Source organism: Tachypleus tridentatus, chromosome 11 (assembly GCF_004210375.1).
Source record: "Tachypleus tridentatus isolate NWPU-2018 chromosome 11, ASM421037v1, whole genome shotgun sequence".
Classification (NCBI taxonomy): domain Eukaryota; kingdom Metazoa; phylum Arthropoda; class Merostomata; order Xiphosura; family Limulidae; genus Tachypleus; species Tachypleus tridentatus.
In genome coordinates this window covers 80352922-80376833 of record NC_134835.1, presented here as the reverse complement: position 1 = coordinate 80376833, position 23912 = coordinate 80352922, and the positions used below count along the sequence as shown (strand labels likewise).

Sequence of the window (23912 nt, the reverse complement as noted above, 5' to 3'; positions counted from 1 at the left end):
CTGTGGAACATTTTACTAATTTGTTACACCCAAATGTGCACTTACAAATGATAGGTTCAGTTGCCCATGTTCAGTTTGTTGATGGTATGAAAAAACGTACACATCTACTCAAAGCAAACTCCAAACATGAAACTAACTGAGTATATGAAAATCAAAAACAAAACAACATAAAAGCAGTGATAATAAAACTACAACAGCCAGTGTTTTATTTAATGTTTCTTTGTTGAATATAATTTATAAGTGTTTGACACAAAAGGCCAGTGCATTCTGAGATTATACTTTATTATGAAATACAACATGTATTATGGTTATCCTGAAATACATTTATGATATGTGATAAGTAATTATAAGTGCACCTTTTGTCAAAGCTAGTTCCTTATGAACTAAATTCAGTGCTGAGAAGATGATAGAGAATTTTTTCTAACTTACAAACATTTTCAAGAACTTACTATAGTAATATATATATACAGGGGCTCACCACTCACCACTTCAGTTTAGCTCTAGCTGCCTAAGTGAACACATAGACCTATCTGATTTTATCAGAGATGGCATCAAGAAGCTGCAAGCATTCTCCAGATGCATTCTGATATGTATGTAACCAATTTATCAAAACAAGAGCGAAAAGGTATTCTGCTAAAATGTGTGAAGTCTACAAGGCATATTTCGGCATGCCTGTGTGGGATCAAGACAAAGCCTGGGCATCTCATTTTACCTGTGAGTACTGCAAAAAAACTCTAGAAGGTAAGACGGACAATTTTTGTTTGATTGAATAGTAAGGTTTTATATTATACAAATTTTAGACCTTTTAAAATTTGATGCACCTCAAAGAGGAATCCAACAGCGTCAAGACCTTGCTAGAAGCCTTGAAGTATGATGAGGTTATCGGAGACTTCAAAATGGTGGCATTCCTGATGGGTTTCCCAAGGAGGCTTTACCAAGCTTGCCTGTTATCTTTGCCTTTGGAACAGCATGAGCACCACAGCAAACTAGAACAGGAAGCACTGGCCACAACGGACCGAGTTCTCTGTGGGGAGGCACAATGTTAAGTATGAGCCACTAGTGGACCACCAGAAGGTGTTGTTCCCACTATTGCACATAAAGTTGGGTCTTATGAAACAATTTGTCACAGCTCTTGATAAGGAGTCTTTAAAACTTCTTCCCTAAGCTGTCTGAGACAAAGGTTAAAGCTGGTGTCTTCGTTGAACCACAAATAAAGAAGATCCTGAAGTGCACAGAATTCCCCAAGAAGCTCAGTAGGAAGGGGAAAAAAAGCTTGGGGCAGCTTTGTCACAATGGTTCAGGGCTTTTTTAGACAATCACAAGGCCGAAGATTATGTGGAACTGGTTGAGACGCTGGTGAAGAACTACGGCAAAATGGGCTGCAGGATGTCCCTGAAAGTCCATATCGTTGATGCTCCTCTTGATAAATTCAAGGAGAACATGGGAGCATACTCAGAGTAGCAAGGCGAGCGCATGTATAACGAAAATATGATGGGAGACTGTATTTGGGGGCTGATACGTGAAAGTGATTTACATTACAGTCGCAAATCTCGAAAAACTACTCACTTCTAAACATTTTTGTTCATTTTTGTATAACTTTAGTATAAATAAATGTAAATCTTGATTCATATGTTGTTTTATTCAGACCTTATGAAAATGTGCAAATTTGCCCATTTTTATATAGAAAATAGGTGAATTGCTCAATTTCATTATCCAGGTCACAAAAACAAAGTTTGAAAGAAATAATGGCCATTTTCTGTACTTTTACAACATAAGCAATTAAGAAATAACACATACTATCCAGGAACAAAATGTTACATAGTGTTATAAATCATTCATAAGGAACGCATATGCACTTTCAGAAGTGCGAGACAGTTAAAAGTTAATTATACCAAACAACAAAACGAAGTACACAACACAACACACAGCGATTCACTAAGGATAAACTGAAGCTAAAACTCTGAATCCTCAGATGTACGGTTTTACTGTATCAAACTGTATGAAATAGACTTTTAGAAATGTGGGCTGTGTACAGAAGTTCTGTGAAAATCAACGGACTCAAAATGTTAGAACTGTCTTTGGAGGAAGGTAATGAATTTATTCGTTCAAAGATAAACATATAACTTGATAAAGTCTAGTGTCCAAGAATGAAGCTCTCAGCAAATGGGTTGGCATTAAAGGTGGAAGTGCATTCGGTTAAACAAAAGTTACAGACAACGTTCTAAACAAATTGAACTCAATGAGGCCTAATTAAACTATGTGTTATTACATATTTTGAGGGAATGTATGAGATTGTACTCGACACTAAACTTTCTTTCATCAGAAATTCTTTATTTCTTCACAACATTCTTGAACTAGGACAACTATAAGTTTAAAGCCATTTCTGAGAACTTTTTCTATCTTACATACTAAGAACTTGAAGAAAACGTGGGTTGCCATTTTTGGGACTTGTGCTGCTAAAGGAATGGATAATTAGAAGAATAGTGTTGGAGCACCACGTGGAAAAGTAGACGTCGATATTCAAAGTAAAACAAAGGAATCAAATATATCGTGGTAGTGATAAATTGTTTAACAAATGCAAGCAATTGAAAAACATCCACATCTTCTGTTATATCAAACAGACGAAGTATAACCTAAAATATTTGTCAATGAACTTATACTGAAATGTGGAGTTGTCCAGAAAAATTCGTTTAATCAAATGCAAAGTTTTATGTTATTGATATTTGAAAACTGAAAAAAAATTAAAAGAACAACATTTTATCATTCTCTAGATGTAATAATAGTAATTTTTTTTAATATTACTGTGTCAAACCTTACTTTAATATTTGTGTGCCCGCTTATAATTATTGTTTAGAGTCATATGATATAAGAAAAGTATCATAATCAAATCATTCTTTGTATACTTTTTCAACGTTATCTGTACCTTGTCTTTCTTCTTGTGTTTCCCAAAACTTATATGCAAAAACGGCTCTTTTGGGTTGAGAAAATATTTTACGTAGAAGAGCGAACAACGTTTCGAGCTTCGGTCATCGTCAGGTTCATATTGTTTCGCATTGTATGAACACTTTCATATTTAGGTTAAAAGTCTAGTGCAGGAGCTCCCAAGATTTTGTTATTTTGGTCAGTATTGCAGTTTCTTCAACCATCAAATCTTCAATTATCTAAATATAAGCGCTATACTCATTGTTATGAATATTTTATTAGCCATAATAAACTTTCAGGCCTAGCAAGTAGATATTAAAATAACCAAAAGTGTAAACATATCCATAACAAAAACTTTCTTAAAAAACAACAAATACTTTATCTGAAGTTATCGAAAAATAAGCTGTAGTACTAGAGTTAGGCCTAATTCGCAGTGACGGTTGGCCTAGATTAAACGAGTTTATCAATAGTTGGCGTGATATTATATATAGCTAATAATATTTCTATTGTCCAACAAATAATTGCATTTTGTTGCTGTTGGCATTGTTCTCTTTAGAAAAACCGTTGAAGTTACAAGAATATAAAAAAATATGTATTGACTTGATAACGATGGCAAAGGACACAATCTGATACGTTTTTACGAAGTTGAAGAACTTGCTACTTGTTTTCAATCTTAACAGGAACATAATCTGACACCAGTTACAAAAGGAATTAAAATATTCTTTATTAATTTTATAATACTGACAGAATTTAATAATTTTTACAAGAAGTTTAGTTAAGAACTTTCTATTTATTTAATAGCGTCGACAGGAACACAATCTGACACCGTACACAAGAGGTATAAGAAATGTTTGTTAACACAGTTTATTATTTGCACACCGGCTGGCTATTTGCTAAACAGAGAAAAATGCTATATGTATAATACGATAATGATGTGAAACGTGTGTTTGTATTACTAAAGGCAGTTAAAACACAACAAATGAAACAACATTCTTACAATTCGTAAGCACAGTATCCACAATAGTATTAAGTGCAGTATTTCACAGTTATCGTTATGATAGTATAAAATAACATGTGACAGGTCTCTCATACCTACAAACTTCTAGATTAGAAGCAAACCATGACACGAGCTTATCGTCCTTATTTTTGCGTCACCTGTTTACTTACAAATCCTCAAGTCACATCAGCAGAGCCAACTTGTTCAGTAGCAACTGATCAGTTGGTAATTAGTAATTCTTTAACATAAGAATGCCAGTGTTACGCAACAATTAATCACCTATGATTTAATTGGTAAAATAAGTTCGGCTTTCACTCAGCCATTAATGATGTGCTTGACATCATCACGACTTCGAGACAAAATGTCATAATGGAAATAATTCGTGACTCCTGAGATAATAGCTTACAGGCCTAGTGCGGCCGCGTGTTTCTGCGCCTTTAACCTCAGATCAGCAATACTAGTGTTTTTATTATTCAGCCTATCAGCAGCCAAGAGAGCAGACAGACTAAAAGGATGGGTGAGAGAGGGATACAAATAAAAACTCGGATGGTGATGTGTGCCACGTGCCACTTGTGCTGCCGCCGCAGCTGCCACCGAATACTGGTGGGCAGCCGCTAAAAAGGTAGGATCTGCAAAAGGTAGGTAATGCGTAGTTGGCACCAGGTAGCGCTCCTGTGGCAACCTAGGTGGTGTACTGCTCACGTTGATATAAGGTGCGATCCGTGACGACTCGATTGGTGTACTGGCTGCCATCAGTAAATCTGAAAATAAAAATATGATATTAGGTTTGATTTTGTCTTAGTAATAATTGATGGATTTCTAAAATATAGATAGTTGTTTTTTAGCACAAACTTATATCCACAGAATATCAGGTTGTGTATTGTTACTCAAGTAAGAAAATTGTTTTGAAACACGATATGAACATTAAGTTTAAAATACATTACTATTGTGTTTTTAGTTTACCTATATTCAGGACAGACTGCAGAAAATGTACATAAAATTGTAACTAAATTAAACGCAAAAGGAAGTATTTTATATTGGAGCTGCTTATAGGAAGGCCCGGCATGGCCAGGTGGGTTAAGGCACTCGACTCGTAATCTGAGGGTCGCGGGTTCGAATTCCCGTCGCACCAAACATGCTCGCCCTTTCAGCCGTGAGGGCGTTATAATGTGACGGTCAATCCCACTATTCGTTGGTAAAATAATAGCCCAAGGGTTGGCAGGGGTCGGTGATGACTAGCTGCATTTCCTTTAGTTTTACACTGCTAAATTAAGGACGGTTAGCGTTGATAGCCTCGAATAGCTATGCGCGAAATTCTAAACAAACAGGCAAAGCTAATAGGAAGAACTTTTCGTTTGAAGTTAAGCACAAGGCTCCATAAAGGGCTATATGTGCTCTACCCATCACGGGTATCAAAATCCTGTTTCAAGCATTGTATATTCGTAGACATACTGCTGTTTCACTATAGGGGACAGGAATAACTAACAATAAATTCCAATTATATAAAATAACAGTCATCAAACTATCTAAGTTAATCAAACAAATAATAATAGTAATAATTTGCAGTTTACTGTTAGTAATCATTTTCGTGACTATTTTGTTTTAAACTGCTTTTGAAAGCTTGTATTAAAAATAATATATAAATAATTTTAGTTAGTCGAATCTATTAATGAAGAAAGTTCGAGGGCATTTTAAAAAATTAGGGCTACTGATTAGTGCATCACAGTTTTGATACCTTAACTCCTTTCCTCAGAATATTTACCCAGCTTGTGTTACTTCAGTTGGTTCTTTGGAACTCTTATTGATTTGTGTGATACAGATTAGGTTTGTTTTTTCTGTTTAATTCGAAATAACATTTACAGTTCATGATAATTCAAATATTTTCTCGAAACATTTACTAATTGAAACCATTATTAATGGAGTTTTTCTGTATATCATATTTCGGTACAGCTTATGATTTCTTCCGAAATTTACTAATGAAAGTACTTGAATTTATGACAAAGCTACAGAGGTTGACTACCATGGTCACTGATATTGAATTATTAACCAAAAGGATGGCAATCAGTCAGAGCACTCTATCGTCTGACATTAGCATTGACAGATCTCACTCTATAACGCATCCAGAGTTTAAAGTGCGGGTAATTGTTATCGCATACCACGGATTCGAAACCAGTTCACTAGCCCTAAAATCGGAGTTCTACCCATGCCCTTTCTTTACACAGATACAATTGATGATATATTCACAAATTAATCGTAATAATTAATACGACGTACTTCATACTAGACCAGTTACTTCCTAAATGTATTTGTTTGACACACAGAAGGTTATTGTTCGACAATACAAAATTAATTTCAAAGATTAATGATATATATTTATTGATGATGTATTGTTTAATTCCATAAGATGTTTTTTTGAAATGATCACAAGAGCTTTAGTCGATCATTACACTAAACATTCAGTGGTTGTTACATTTCCAGTTAGGTTGACGACTGAACGACAATTGAAAATAAAACTATTTTAACCTTGTTATTGTTGCTGCGATTATAACATTAAGTCATTAGTTACCACTTCGTTAATGACAGTTGTTGGAATTCAGTTTCATGGAAAACTCACTGATTAGTAAAGTGAAAATCAGTGTAATTCTATCTGTTAGTTTCACTCAACCTTCATTGGTAGTTGTTCTTTTGTCAGCTGTTGTTCCCGTAGTTGTCCAACGTAAGTTGGGAGCTTATAGTACTAAAATTCAGGATTCAATCCCTACAATAGGAGTAACACATTAGCCTATTGTACAGCTTTGTGATTTGCAACCAACGAACATGTTATCAGTTACTCTCGTGAAACATTAGATAATTAGTTATAAGTAAGAGTTGTCGTATCGTTTTTCACGTGATGTTAAATCAATAAAAGTGATTTGAGAATGTTCAACAAACTAGTTCCGCTTTATGTACCCTGACAATAAATAACTGTCGTTCATACTGTTTCATTTACATAAAACGCTTCTGTTCCTTATGTTGAAATAACAGTTTGTGTTTAATGGAATTTAATTATACTTTATTAACTAGTTACACATTTTATTCGCTGTGTAGGAAATTACAGTTTTGATAACATTTGTTACATTTGCTTTTATTGGATAATAGGTGTTCATATCATAACAAAGTGAGAATTGTAGTTTCGAGATGTATATCTCGCGGTGTCATGAAATAAAAACAAATATGTTTTACGTAACAGTTCATATGGTGACAAAATGAAGAAACCCGCTTCCAATAGCAATTTAGTTTTAAAAAGTCAGAAGCGTTCTTGTGTACAAATAATATACTTTTTAAATGATAATTTTCCTTCTTCAAATTAATTCCGGATAACGTTAATTAATTTACTAGTTTTAGCTCCAGGTAACATTAGCTAATTAGTCATGAAAGTTCGATGCCCTGTTAGCTGCTTCTGCATAACATGCACTGATTAGCAAAGAAAAGGTGACATTATATCAATTACTTTCAAGCAACTTGCACCGATTAGTAATGGTTCCCGACACTGTTTTAGATATATTCTGTGAATTCGACACGATATCGCTTTATACGTAATTAACAGTGTTTAATAACGTATTTGAGAACATATTAAATTAAAGAACCATAATGACTGTGATTATGAATTATTGTAAGATTTTGTGGTTTCTAGTTTAGAAGGTTAGGACACACACAAGAGAACATATTTACTATAATATATAATTTATTTACATTTGAACAGGGTCGCCAGATGGAAATATGTTAAGCTTATTTCACACAACATTTCGGCATTAAAGGAATCGTAAATTAGAAGAGTTCGTAAAAGAAAAAAGTTGAGATTATCCCACGAAGATATAGCAACAAATACAATGTTTTTTTAAGTCCCAGTCAATGTAGCATTACTTTTCAATGCCTAAAGTACATTATTCTCAATAATACGACATTGTAGTTGAATGCCTAAAGTATATTACTCTCAACAATACAACATTGTGTTTGGTTGCCTGAAGTATATTACTCTCACAAATGCAATATTTTATTAAACTAATTATATGTTAGTAGTTAGCTTTATGTTACACCAGTTAAAATCTGTTATTTTTAACCAGCTTTGTTACATATGACTGCTCCATAATAACACTGCTGTCGTTTTAACGTAATGTACAGTTGTCTTTCTCGTAGTATTAAATGAACCTATCCCAGCTGTTAATCCTGGTTGATATTAAATGATTGTTATTGTACACTGAATTTGAACTAGGAAATTACTAATAACTTGTTATGAAACGTAAGCTAATTATACAGCTAATAACTAATTAAATTTAAAATATCATATAGATGATAATTAAAATGATCAACTTTAAAGGCAGTTTGGTATAATTATTTGCCTTCGTATACATTTGATTGTTTTTTTTAATTGCATGCAAAGCTACACGAGGGCTATCTCCACATACTCTTGATATGATATTTCAGCACATAAGAATATTAAGGCTTAAAGTTATACAATGGTTAGGCTTAAATGGATGAACATTTGAGTGGTCTCATTTCTAACTATACATTTAGCCATAATCCTAAGAATATCTCATGAATTAGCCCATAGTAGGAAAGTTAGGTTAGTCCTAACCAAACAATAAGTTAAGAAACAAAATATTATTTTCTAGAGTAAAATTTTGGTTATAAACACTTAAACAAAGTAATAAAAATTATAAACGAATCGACACTGCTAGTTAAAAATCTAACAGACACGTTACAAAATATATCATATGAAATCAGATAACACTGCTTTTAAAAAAAACAGCACACCCCCAAATGGTTCTGCGTCAAGTCTAATAGCTCATAAGTTGAAAATCGAGTTTATTTAATAAGAAAACAACTCTAAAGAAAAATGGAAGTTTATTCCATGCGATAAATTGATTGGTACTTTATTGAAGTTACATTAATTTGTAACAATAACTGTTAATTTCGCATGACTTGAGCTTTATAACAGCTAGAATAGTGCTGTTAGATTTAAGGAAGCATTTTTATTTCTACGTGGGATTAACAGCTTATTATAGAACTTATTTCATTTTTATTAACAATGTTATGTATATACGAAATTAAAATATCATTTCTATACTGAACGGAAACTTATAATTATAGTATAGATTTCTATTCCTCGTATAGTAATAAATGTTAAGCATAAAGCTGCACAACGGTCTATCCGTACTTTATTAACTGCAGGAATCGAAACTCGATTTTCAACTTATGAGCTATTAGACTTGACGCAGAGCCATCTGGGGGTGTGCTGTTTTTTTTAAAAGCAGTGTTATCTGATTCCATATGATATATTTTGTAACGTTTCTGTTAGATTTTTAACTAGCAGTGTTGATTCTGCAAGACATAAGTCAGTTATCGTGGAATGGTCGACATGGTCAGGTAGTTAAGGTACTGGACTTGTAATCTGAGGGTCGCGGGTCCGAATCCCCGTCACACCAAACATGCTCGCCCTTTCAGCCGAGGGGAGCGTTATAATGTTGCGGCCAATCCCACTATTTGTTGGTAAAAGAGTAGCCCAAGAGTTGGCGGTGGGTGGTGATGACTAGCTGCTTTCCCTCTCGTCTTACAGTGCTGAATTAGGGACGGCTAGCGCAGATAGCCCTTCTGTAGCTTTGCGCGAAATTCAAAACGAACAAAAGTTATCGCAGGAAGTTTTAGCTAGTATCTGATATTGATAACAACCAGAAAGAAATGTAAATTTATGGATGTACAGGTCGAGTGTATGCAAAGAAGTTCTGAAAATCAGTGTTAAGAAGACAATATCGACAAGTTGAAAATAATTTTACTTCTTTAATGGTGGTAATTAAAAGTCAATTATTCAAAAAATCTAGACAAAATTCATTTAAGTATGAAAACATAGGTTGGTGCAAAGATAAAACATAATTTTAATGTTAAAATAATGGTGTAGCAGCGAGGTTCGTGTGCTTTTTTTAGCGTTATCTTAGTGTTTACTAATGATAATACTTCAGTGAATATTGACTTCAACATTTTAAAGTGGGCATTCAGCATTGTTGTATGGCACGCAAATATATCTGATATGTTTGGCTAGGTGATTAAAGCGCTCGACTCGTAATCTGATGGTTGTGGGTTCAAATCCCTGTCACACCAAAGATGCTCTTCCTTTTAGCCGTAGGGTCTGACGGTTAATTCCACTATTCGTTTGTAAGAGAGCAAGCCAAGAGTTGGCTGTGGGTAGCGATGACTAACTGTCTTCCTTCTAGTCTTATACTGCTAAATTAGGGATAGCTTTGTGAGAGATTAAAAAAAAAAAAAGATAAACAACTGATCGGAGCACTGTATCTGACAATATGAAACAGTTTTACCGTACCACAAACCCTATTTTTGTATCACTTTAAACAGCTTACAAGAAAATAAGTTTTGTACATTTGACGTAATAAAACCTGGATAAAAGTATTTAATATGCTACTTAAAGAAGCTTTTTTTACTTATTGGTGATTGTAATGCAAATGTTGTAACCATCACATACAGTTATTTTGTTCATTATATTAATATTTCGTATCAATAAGCAACAAAAAACAAACTATGAAATTCCCATTCAACTTTAACGTTTCGTTTCAGGTATTGAACATTTGCCTTTTAAACACAAGCGCATAATGGTATTGTTTTCTTTTGTTTAAAATGATTATTCTATACTATTCTGTATACATTTTTCACATAATGACAAATGTTTCTGCGAGCAGAAATCCACAACTTCTTTTACCAAGTCTAGTACATTTATATGTCCACTGACATCGCTAGGGAGAATTACCAACGAAACTTTAGAAGAGGTTACAATATTTAAACTGTATACTTACTTTTCTGCACCTGGGTCTCGTGCTTACGACACTTCGCTCTTCTGTTTTGAAACCAAACCTGAAGAAAGGAAATGAAATAGTTATCATTAGAATTGTCAACTCCAATTTCTATATCAATGTAGGCGTCGTAAACAAAATTGTTGACAAGCACGCGCCAGTGATCACTAACTTCGCGCAGCACGCGGCTTCGCGAGGACCATTCTAACACTACACGCATCGAACAAGGACTTGAGGAGAAGTTTATTATGGACGCACAGTGGCGGTTATTAATCATGTCCTGATCCAGCCCAGACTTAATGACTATGCGGAAATATCCGCATTTTCTTTCATCAACACGATTGCATTAGTGAGGCCACTTATTATTGGTAAATTCAATCTTGTTAAACGGCAATTTTGTAATGAATAGTTTGCACTAGACCGTTTAGTCTGGAATTATGTAAATCCCCCAGCTTTGTGCCGACTTGGACAGAATACTGCTTCTCTAATTTAATTTCTTCGCCCCCAGGACCCCCACATCAGGTTTCTAAGCTCGTTGTCTTAATGACATTAACGAGAGCAACTTCCATTCCATTCTTTTATTCTGTTCGCCAACAGGGGTGACGCATAACGGAGGAGGAGTTTTCCCTGTCAGCGTATTTGCATCATTGGCTAAGTAGGAGAAATCTATTTTATTAGATTAAATCAAGGTTTAATACAGCTGCATAAGCTGAAATAATGGATGATGATAATTATCCAGATGGATGAAAGACAATTATTCCCGAGACAGTGACACTCAAATATATATCTGTAAACACTGTCTGATATAGATATAGTCATTCAAATATTATAGTTATGTGTCATTCACGCACTCCACTTTTTAAATGAGCGTATTCTGCTTAATCTCATACCATACAACTATTAAAAATTGCGTATATGTATAAACGAGTAGAGCCTAAATGTTTATACGTCTATTTATTTAGCTATAATAATTCCAAAGGCTTCTCTGCCTTCTCCATTTCAGTATATGTTCTTAGATAACTTAGAGATGTCTACTTGTAAGTGTAAGTTATTTGACTGATCAGTCCAGGTCAGCATCCAAAACTCATGTTCTTAGAAGGCTTATCAGTGTGTATATATGTGTAAATATACGGAGGTTAAAAGCGTAGTCTCTTATCTTCCACATGAAATACAGAAGAATGGACTATTCAGATTCTCATCGAAAAATAGTGTTAATGTCCATAAGCCTGGTTTGTTGGACTCTACACACAAGATCTTATTAGCAAGGTTAAAGTGCTCTTACACATGTTTAAGTATATTGTTATTAAGAGACTGCTCCAAATGTGAGTGTTTTCAAGGGTGGACCGGTAATATACACAGATTACTATATTGTTATGAGAAACGGTTCCGTTAAGACCCACATATATAGCGTCATTAGAAGCCTGATATGTTACTATTCACATATAATTGTATTGTTATTACAAGGCTAGTATCTTGAAGAATTCGCACAAATATATTTTCGCTGCAAATCTAACCTGTTCTGTTCTAGATGTGAGTTCTGTTATTTCGTTGGTAGTCTAGGCTGTTTATATTTATATGACATTTTAATAAGTTTAACCATTCATGTCCAAATGTGTATGTATTTCTATTGGTAGTCTGGCCTGGTGAGGTCAAATTCATCCACATATTTACTTTTATTGTTATTACCAGGACAAACTCTCCATATCCATATGTAAGTATGGATTGTTCATGTGTATACGTAAGCGAAAACGTTTGGACTATTGCTGTTCGTTTGTAAGTGTGTAATACTAGATGGTCTACACGTAAGTATTGAAGAGTGGATTTTTCATGTCTGTCTATGAGTATCTAGAGAAGACTAGTCTTAGCCTGTTCAAATGGGTATAGAAAACTTGACTGTTTTGGTCTATATTTACGTAGAGAATAATTAACTATTCAGGTCTATATTAAATATAGAAGAGTTAACTATTAATATAAGTACAGAATACTGTAGTGTTCGGAACTACATGAAAGTATAGGAGATTAGATTGTTCAGGTCTAAATGTAAGTATAGAAGACTTAACTGTTCAGCTCTACATGTACGTATATAAGGCTCGTCTCTTTATGCCCCCATGTATCTTGTGATGTTTGCAATATTCCTGTGCATTACTATTGGAAGGCTGGCCAGTTAACGTTTAGTCGTAAATATAGTAACCTGAAAACCTGCTGTTAGAACGCAAGTTTTTATTATTAGGATCACTTGTTCGTTTTCACAGTTACGTAAGATTGGACAGTATATATCCATATTTTAGTGCATAACGATGGACTTTGGACTGTTCGTGTTCACAGACAAGTACATTTTTACGAGAAGACATATCCGTTCAGGTTCCTAAAATGGAAGCACGTTTTGGTGGTAACATATTTGCGAGTCATGCTGTCAGCTACTGTACCACGCCCGGTTTCACAATTACCGTAGACTTATCTCTTCAGGTCCACTTGTGAGTTTTGTCTTATCACGAGACCGGTCAGTTCTAGTTTACTTGTAACTTTGTAAGACTGGACTGTTCAGATCCTCAGATATGTCTCTATGGTAAGTTGTCGTGAAAAGTGTGATCTATTATGTGTGATCATTGTAATATTTTCTTCATCGATTTTAAATTACATAGTTACCTAACTGTTGCCTTTTACCTTTTCACGTGAGTGATTTGTCTAAACCTTATGTACGGGTGTCTTTGTGTAAGAGAAAATAAAGTTATTTTAGTCTTATGTGACAAGACATCTGAAACTGGAACCGACATTATTTTTTTCACTCAATAAAAGAGATTGGGAAAATTAAAACTCACCGTTGTGGGAAAAGTATTTAATGTCAGGAATATCTAAGGTGACTAATTATAAAGATTATTCTTTTCTTACACAAAATCACAAAATCTAAGTACCTTCAGTAATGTGACTTTGTTACTTTACTTTGTTTGTTTTTCCACAAATCAGATTGATTAGGGATATTGAATAGGCTTGTTAAGACTAACTAGTAAGGCCGTTTAAAAGTGGTATAAACTTTGTTTTGGTGACTTCTCCATCTGCATAGACGAATAAACAGATCGTTGAAACAGTGGCCGCACAAATGTGAAACGGCCGTAATGTTTTCCTTACCCGGCCGATATACGTTGTATTGTCGGGATGCACGTGCTGCCTATCACCCCAGGGCCCTGAGTGACCTCTCTGACCAATTAAGTTGGCTAAATGAAAAGGGTCAGCCTCCTTAAAAGGCGCATTACGGAAACAACGATTTAATCTTCGTAAAAGCCAGAGTTAATTGACAAGCCTGCTGCCCTTAGCAACTTCACCCGAATGAGCTGAGACACGTGAGGCGCGTTAGTATGTAGTCTCGCTAGTTGCACAGTTTCGGATATCCAATCACTTGACAGAGGCCACTTTCAAAACAACAGAAGGTTTTTATAGACATAATAATGGATAATAGTGACTAGCAGGAAAATGAAGTGTTCGAACTTTTCTATTTTGTGTCTTATTCCTTACGAAAGTGGAAACTTTGATATTTGGAATACTTTAAATTCTTTAAATTCTAAAAATATCATTCTCGTAGGAAATGTTTAAATCCAATAAAAAAACTGTAATTGATGTTTCAGATGAGCCAAATGCCATAGAAAATGTGAAAATCTTTCCAAACTGTGTGAGTGAAAAATACATAAATCAAACCTAGACAATAAAATGGAGAACCAAATTGTATAATTATTTTAAGCTCTCAACAACAATGAAAAAGCTCATGTCGTTGGATATTAAAACCTGACGTCACTTTAATGACACATTTTTCCTCCTTAAAGCACAACGTGACACTTTAATATGCGATATTCCGATTAGTGAAGTTTTTTGTTTTGTTTTTTAAATCCAAAACTCCATAGCTAGATTGTTCCCTGGTCAATATGATAAGTAATTGTTAAAACCAACTCAACCCTCTCCCAAATAATTCTACAAAATACATTATATCTGTATGTTTTACAGCCTTAATGTTGAACTGTGAAGATAACACACGTTCAAAATGCTGATGAAAGAGAATAAACTTATTAAACATGTTAAAAAGTGTCTAACAATGATTTCCGTGCCTAACATATACTGGTTTTCTAACAAATCTATTTATTGTTGATATATTATTGAAATTTTTCTGTGTTTCTTTTGAATTTCGCGTAAAGCTACACGAGGGCTATCTGCGGTGTAAGACTAGAGGGAAGGCAGCTAGTCATCACCACCCACTCACACTGCCAACTCTTGGGCTGCTCTTTTACCAACGAATAGTGGGATTGATCGTGACTTTATGACGCCCCCACGGCTGGAAAGGCAAGCATGTTTGGTGTGACGGGGATTCGAACCCACGACCCTCGGATTACGAGTCGAGTGCTTTAACCACCTGGTTATGCCGGGCTTCATTATTGCAATTATTAATGTACGTATGTGGACGTATGTGCTATAATGTTAATCATGAGCACAGGCCTTTGTCCACAGTGTACATTCTGAATTCGCTAAGCACTCTAAAGATTATAAGATGTCATCATACACTTTCAAAACCACATTCACTCTGCACAGTTAAGAGCTGATAAAACATGTATCCTTGTTTTGTTTGCTTTCTTTGTTCCTGATAGTATCATGACTTAGTTATAGTCGATACAAGCTCTTATTTAAGCTGTACCGAACTCTACTTACTGGTCAAACAGACAGCAAATACCCTTCTGGACACATGCTGTACAGATTATCAAAGTGATAACACCGATACACTTAAATATCAACTAATAATTCTTGTATACCGTCCGCAACACACATAAAGTTTCTTTAAAAGTTCATGCTTGGTATAAAACTACTGAAATCGATGCAAATACATTTATTTGAGTTTAATTGAAAGTACTCAGATCTGAGTTGTTATTGGCTAGCATAATAATATAGTGGAAATGTACCTGCACACGAGCCTCCGAAAGTCCTAACCTCTGTGACAGTTCTTCCCTCATGAAAGCATCAGGGTAGTGAGTTTCTTCAAACAGTCTTTCCAGTTCATTCAGTTGCTCTAGAGTGAAGTTGGTTCTCGAACGGCGCTGTTTGGCGGACTTGGAAGAATGAGAGTTAATAGTGTCTACAGAGGGTACCGGTGAGTGGGTGCTGGGTTTGCTGTTAGCGGTTTCCTTGATCCCTTCTAGTTTAAGATTTCCTTCTGAAGAATTAGGACAGCTGTCTGCTTCAGATGGACCACTTTGTTCATGAGAGACTTCTTTAGTGCTAGTTACTGATGTCACATTTGGTTTCCTATCTCCCTTTCTTTCTGAAGGCAAAGATGGAGTTGATCTGGCTGAAGACGGAGATCCTGTGGAAGCAAAATAACCTAGTAAAACAGTCTTGAATGAAAAGAAAACTTAAATATTATTACAACTTTTCTACCGCACATTCTGTTTAATTTGTGCGTGTATTTCACGTGTTTATGACTAGTTAAGTAGCATGTTGTTAAGGTTATGAGACTGGTTATTATTAGCTGGTGTGGGTGTCTCTGAGAAACCCTTAGCATAAACTGTAAATGTACCTTTACGCTTTCCACACATCTGCATAATAAGCAAAATTTGATGCGAGAATAAAAGCCGAAATACATGTTACATGAGAAGTTTTTACATGTGTGAAGCTTTATAATGGAGGGAAAAAAATTAATCTCTGAAGTACATTTGATGGTAAAAAGGAACAAGTTACATGTTTCTGTGTTTTATGTACACCATACAATGCCTTCCAAGGTTTTCACGTCTTACGTAATAATTTCATTGTGTTTATTGGATACAATGAGAGACAATACGTGCGTGATAATGAAAACAAATTGAAGTAATTAAAACAGATTCAAACGTTTGAAAGATATATTTTTTAAGTAAAATTCGTTTGATCCTATTTTAATTTTTAATCTGAGAGTCGCGGGTTCGAATCCCGGTCGCACCAAACATGCTCGCCCTTTCAGCTGTGGGAGCGTTATAATGTAACAGTCAATCCCACTATTCGTTGGTAAAAGAATAGCCCAAGAGTTGGCGGTGGGTGTTGATGACTAGCTGCCTTCTCTCTAGTCTTACATTGCTAAATTAGGGACGGCTACCGTAGATAGCCCTAGAGTAGCTTTGCGCGAAATGCAAAAAACAAACAAAAACAAACATTTTAATTTTTTATATGTTTTTCCTTAAAATAAACTTTATGTTTGACTATCTTACTTAATATCCTATCAGTATCAAAATTTACATAATAAATATTTCAAACAACACGATATTTTTCCCCTGATTACAGAAATCGTCATACATTGAGATTAAGGCCGAAAATATCATTAATAAATTCAATATGCTTTTGCCTCTCAATGGCTCAACGGAAAGTGTGGCGACTTATAACAATAAATAAACTGGTTTCAATATCTGCCACAAAAATTAAGTTTTATTGTAAATTGATTCATAATAATAAATAATACTAGTTAATTTGAAATAATTTCATTAACTCAATTCATCGGTGCCTTTGTTATTGCTTTCTTAAGAACAAAGTCAAATTTACATTTCATCTGCTCGTTAGTTTAAGTTAAGAGCATTTCTAATGAATTTTCTGAACGTTTAGAATCTTGATAACTTATAGAAATACAGAACGTGTAGAAACAACCGTAAAATGAGCTTGCATCCAAATCATAATCTTCCTTCACAAGATATTTTTACTTGCCATTTCTCGCCTATTTTTTACTTTATCAGGAATCTGTTACATATATTCGGTGTCAGATGTGAGTTGCTAGAAACCGAAAACTATTGTGTTATACATATATTTACATAAAAGGGCCGGGACTGGTCGAGTATAAATATAGACACTCAGCCGTTCACGTAACGTAGATTACTTAGCTATTAGTACCTCATGTGGGACAGCGGTAAGTCTTTGGATTTACAACGTTAAAATTCGGAGTTCAATTCCTCGCGATGGACACAGAAGATAGCCCAAAATGGCTTTGTTCTAAAACAAGCACTAACTTAATTATTAAATCACAGTTTATATATATATATAAATATATTGGAAAACGTTGTGAGTGTAAAGTAAAAATTACAGTTTCATTTTATAGTTTTTTTTTAAATATTATTGCTATCTGTTCTATAGAATAACTGTCTCATAGGGTGTGACAGTACCATTGTTTTACTGCAATTAACTTGTGTTAAACAGCTGGTGAAGAACATGTTTTTATCCTTTATTTTTAAACAAAATTATATTTATCATATTAGTAAGTGCAGTAATTCATTTCATGGCATTTTCTGTATAGATGAGCACTTTTACTAGAATACAACAATTTTCCATCCTTTTCGTTACCCTAACTATCAATCTCCAGTTTCATCTCATTCTAGTGACTTCCATATTCAATCATGGCTTTACTCACAAAAAGATAAAAAAAACATCAATATGACTCACAAAATAAATGCACAAAACACGAAGATCTTTGATTTCTTTTCCTCATCGTTACGTTAGAACTTCTCCGTGGAAAAATAAAAGTGCTAAAAGGCGTGCACTGCTCCCAGAAATAGACAATATTTGATGAATCACATTGTACGTTTTAAGGCATACTGTTTGCATTTGTTTCTGAAAGAATTTAAGTAATGTCTATTTTTCACATAAACCCACACACTCTAGGTCCTCGGGAAGATTTGGCCAGATTTGTAGTGTAACAACAAGATTTGGGAATCACGCTTATCTTCAGATGCCATTTTTGATTTGGTTTTCACTTTGGTTCCCAAGACGTTTGCGGATATTACTTCCCCGCGCTCTTCTCGCGAGAAGAAAAATGTCCGATAAAACGGCCCACAACGAATTGAAGAGATCTGTTTATTACTTTGCTTCTCGTCATCAGATCTCAGTAACTTATAATTAGCTTTATTCGTTAATCTCTAAAATATATCAAGTTTGTTCACATTAGCTTCATAGACGCAAGGATCAGAAAATAAAGGATTTATTTCTACAGACCAGTGAGGATTTATAGGTTAGTTAGGATTTATAGGTCAGTTAGGATTTCCAGAAATGAAACGACAACGGGAACTTAGTAGTAAAAGTAAATAGCATGGCCTTTTGGGCATAATATGGACCTGTCCAATGTTTTGTTATTAAGTCTAGTTGTGAGTTTCTGGACTTTTTAATTATACAAATTGGTTGCCAAATAGTAGTAATCTACCATTCTCTTAATGTAGTTGACTGCTATGCTCCTGATGAAATTAGTCAGGAGAATGTTGTAACAGTAATGTTACATCTTCAGAACTGATACCAATCTAATGTGATTTAATCTACTTTATATCATTATAAATACTTTCATGAAGCACTGTTTGTTTGTTTGGTTTTTTCACTAGTATTTTATGAAATGAACTAGCCAAACTGTGTAGGAGATATACAACAGCGCGTGTATAGAATAGGCATAAAAAATGTTTATTAGTGTTTTAAAGATCTTTATAGATTTAAGTCCAACAAATAATTTAGGTAGTGTTTAGCTACTTTTTGTCATTTATTTGGTATACACAAACTTAATATATATATATATATATATATGCACAATGATAGGTTTTCAGGATATAAATGTGAATTATGAAATCTCTTATAATACGTTTTCACACCAACTGCCCTCTGCTATCTATGATTTTGGTCATACATATCATTGATGGCGCAGATATTTCCAGAGTAAGGTAACAAGCCTGTCTATAAACTTTGGTTTTAGTACATAGTGTCAGTAAACTAGTAGTGGTTAGTAGTTCTGAGGCTCATAATGATAACACCTGTAGGTTAAAATCAGTATTAATCTATTGGAAATTATATGTTTACTTTGATGTGTCACTTTTCTATGCAGTATTTTTAAAATATCCGATCGGGGGTGCTTGTGATGTTTTTATTTTTCGTTGCTACTTTCAGATAAAGATAATTTCTCTGAAAAGATTTTCACCTGTTAGTTATAGTCTGTGAATATCTCTACATGTTAAGTTCAATAGAGTTAGGTACGACTGTTAAACGTGTTAAAATATTCCAAAGAAATGTTGGAAGCATCCATAGTAAAACATTCTAAAAACACTTAGAACAATTCACTACAAGTCACTGACTAATTAACAGAAGTAATACTTCCTAAAGAGACGCCTATTTATAGGTCCTCTCTCCAGAACTAACTGACATCTTTGTCTCAGAAGGATGATCTTTACTACAGATTATTTATTAATTAATCAACTACGGTAAACCTTACTAACGACACGTCTACTTAATGGAAGCCACTTCTACGAAAGAAACTCACATTTTATCTGTACAGGGTAGCTGTACGAAACCTAGGGTCAATTATGTACTATTGTGAAAATCGGTATCAGTTTCTAAGGTAACAGATTCGCACGTGTAGTATAACTGAGAACCTATTTAAAGAAATATATCGCGGTAAAGCTCTAAATTGTATTGTAAACTAATGATGATGAAAGCTTCTAAGACGACGTTTATGCAGAGATTCACATCGATAGGACTAACTGACATGTTGTCTACACATGATTACTTCAGTACGCTTGGGATAGTGGTTTATTATTTAATTAACAAAATGTGTATATGTAGAAATTCATATCTACAGAACTTGCCGGTAGGATACATTTCCCAGAACTGTATATAATAAAACTTCGTAAAAATACATTTATTTACAAGACCACATCCATAAAACTAATTGATATTTTTACCTGTTCAGTCTAACTTCATCAGGGCTTTAGGTACAATTTGTTATAGTGTAATTAATAACGGTAATTTTATTTTTAATGACACGTGATGAAATTCTCATCCTTACAACAAATAATCATCTTTTTTAGCTTAATGTAACTTTAGTTAAGTAAGGTACGATGTGTTATTATACGTCAAGTTAGTAAGGGTAAACGTTTTTAATGACAACTATACAACGAAATTATCATTTTCAAAACTAATAACCAATCTATTAACATTGCGCAACTTCCCCTTATACATGTGGATACCTCTGTGGTTGGATGATAAGTCCGACGACTTATAACGCTAGAAATCGTGTTTCAAAATCTGCTGTGGCACAACACAGCCCATTTGTGTAACTTTGTGCTTAACAACAAACAAACAAAGCTGCAGGAATAATGTTTTACTGTCTAGTTAGAGATGGAGAGGTTTCTACGGAAACGGTAACTTAGTAATTATCAACTACTTGAAAACACGATTGCCTCTTTATTTCTAACAATGATTCTACCCAATATCTCTAACTGATAGTGTGTTTTCCTATGGTTTAGCCAATATTTCTTCTTCATAAAAGGTATTTTTGTTTTACTTTTGTCGCTTTTGTTTGTTTGTTTTGAATTAAGCACAAAGCTACACAATGGGCTATCTGTGCTCTGCCCACCACGGGTATCGAAACCCGGTTTTTAGTGTGTATGTCCGCAGACATACCACTGTGCCACTAGGGGCTACTTTTGTCGCATCAAAATGCGACGTTTCTTAAACAAAGATGTAAAGTTATTTCTAAATGTTCACTTTCACCATTCTCTCTTTTACATATAGTGTATCGTGACGTGTTATCCATTACTAAGGTTTCATTCACTACATTTTTTATAGCGTGATATAAATGTTTTGTTTGTTTGTTTTTACCGCAGTGCTCATCGTTATATTCATTCTACCCAATTTTATATTTAGAGAATCATACATTAAAGTTATACAATCAAGAACAATAAAAATGCACAGCGAAGTTTGTTAATCTCAGTCTTTATTTTGTACATTCACAAGGTCTCTTTTGTACCGACGCTCGCTTTATCATTGGCTCTTGATCAGATCTTAAAATAATTAGAGTGGATGAATTTCACAATAAAAGAATCGTATTTTCTGCATAATAGCAACCATGTTTTCATCAGACTGGTCATATTACTAGTATGGTATATACTGTTAAACTTCGACAATATTACTAGTATTGTATATACTGTTAAACTTCGACAATATTGCTAATATTGTATATACTGTTAAGCTTCGACAATATTACTAGTGTTGTATATACTGTTAAACTTCGACAATATTACTAGTATTGTATATACTGTTAAACTTAGACGGTATTACTAGTATTGTATATACTGTTAAACTTAGACGGTATTACTAGTATTGTATATACTGTTAAACTTAGACGGTATTACTAGTATTGTATATACTGTTAAACATAGACGGTATTACTAGTATTGTATATACTGTTAAACTTCGACAATATTACTAGTATGATATATACTGTTAAACTTAGACGGTATTACTAGTATTGTATATACTGTTAAACTTAGACGGTATTACTAGTATTGTATATACTGTTAAACATAGACGATATTACTAGTATTGTATATACTGTTAAACTTCGACAATATTACTAGTATTGTATATACTGTTAAACTTAGACGGTATTACTAGTATTGTATATACTGTTAAACTTAGACGGTATTACAGATTTTTCATTTTTGACACATTGATTATCGCTTCGAATGTGAATTATACAACGAAGAAAACTTTTAATGTCTTGTATTCCACGTGCGTTAATCTTCTGTTTCATTGTACGGACAAGATATAAAATGCTTATGAAGTTTTGCGTAAGGAATTTAAATACATCAAAGAATTCTTATGCCAAAATGGTTCTCCTTGTATATCTTATTGACAGAAAACTTCGTAACTGTTTGAATGCATGTAGTTTTAGTAAACCATTGGTGGACACGAAGTACCTAAATATCCTACTGTTATAACTTTGCCACATATATGGGTAAATATTATTTAACTATTACAAATCAGTTAAGAAATGTAATTCGTAGGGTATGTCTTCATATACAGTTGAAATGCATTTTGAAATCTGATTGTCCACTTTCTTCTTTTTTTTAATTTTTGAATTATATTCCTGGGCGAAGGGCGTCAAATGTGGTTTATTAATTTACTTACCCTTGTCTTCAGCGTAATTATACAGCGTTTATTGTAAGAAAACTTAATTCGTATGAAAGAGCATACAAGTTTAGGATTCATGACTACATGTTTGTGATAGTTTTCTATTGAAATTACATTAAGATATTATCACGATCCAGTGATGAACAGAGCGCCCACATAAAACACCTTGTTCATACACGAACCGATGTCTGAAGTTACCCAAGTCAGCTTCATGTTTAAGTCACTCTTGGTTCTGTAATTTTACCCTTCATGAAATAAAATCTACTGGAGAAGTAACGACAAATGTGAATGCTTACAACACTAAAATCCTGAGCTCTGTTCCTTGCGGTGAACAGAGTTTGAGTTGTAATTCATTGTGTAGTTTGCGCTAAAACAACGTGAAACAAGAATGTTCATATTTCCAAAGATGTCGTTACTTCAGTTGTTTTAGAAGTTGTTTTAAACTTCATTCTTAAACGAACTCTTGTTGCGTATCAGTGACAAGTAGATTTTCTTACCTTTACGATCTCCGGAATCTTCATCATCACCATAACTATGGCTACTGACCGTCGGACTGACCAAGGATGATGTGGTCAGCGGAGGTAATGGTGAGGGATTTGGAAACCCTGGATGGAACACGTGGGGGAGCATTAGTGTGTCCATAACGGTGCCAAGTCCTCGCGGCCCAGGAGGATGAAGAGACAGGTGACTTGTAAAGGTATGAGCAGTCGTTAAACAAGGATGAGAAAGGGAGGCAGTCAAGGTCGACCGGTCATTTGTGGTAAATGACTTGGACACAAATTCTGCCAACTGTTCCATAGTTTCAGTTTTCGGAATTTTTGTAAGTTTAGTTATTAACTACAGGGTGACAGTTCAGATGAAGACTGATAATTACTTTATGAAAACTAAAACAAACATCCTAATAAAACTGATCTGTAGATCTAAGCTCGAAGTAAATTATTCATAACATACAACTTTAGTTTTTACTCTTGTTTGTAGACCTCATACTCTTGTCAGAAGACCTCTTTACTTCAGCTGTTAAAATCGTCAGAGTTAACTTAAAATGTGCTTGAAAATCTCCCAAAAATTTTAGAAAGAACGATAGCAATTAGTAGAATTTTAATATCTCGATAGCGTGTAGATCTGGTAGGAGCGAAAGATCACAAATTATTTCCAAGACCTTTAACTAGTTCGTAAAATATGATTTAAATTTTTTGTATGGATATATTTAGAACTACTGTTTC

At 34.2% G+C, this 23912-nt stretch overlaps 1 protein-coding gene across 1 annotated transcript; it reads right to left on the bottom strand.

Annotated features, from left to right (window-relative positions):
* Positions 1-3702: 3702 nt before the first annotated feature.
* On the bottom strand, positions 3703-23695 carry LOC143232580 (uncharacterized). Its single transcript, XM_076468182.1, has 4 exons — positions 23187-23695; positions 15696-16096; positions 10762-10819; positions 3703-4680 (listed from the first exon to the last, which is right to left on the bottom strand). The coding sequence occupies exons 1-4, from the start codon at positions 23485-23487 to the stop codon at positions 4322-4324; spliced, it is 1119 nt and encodes a 372-aa protein (XP_076324297.1). The 5' UTR covers positions 23488-23695; the 3' UTR covers positions 3703-4321.
* Between the last annotated feature and the right edge of the window lie 217 nt (positions 23696-23912).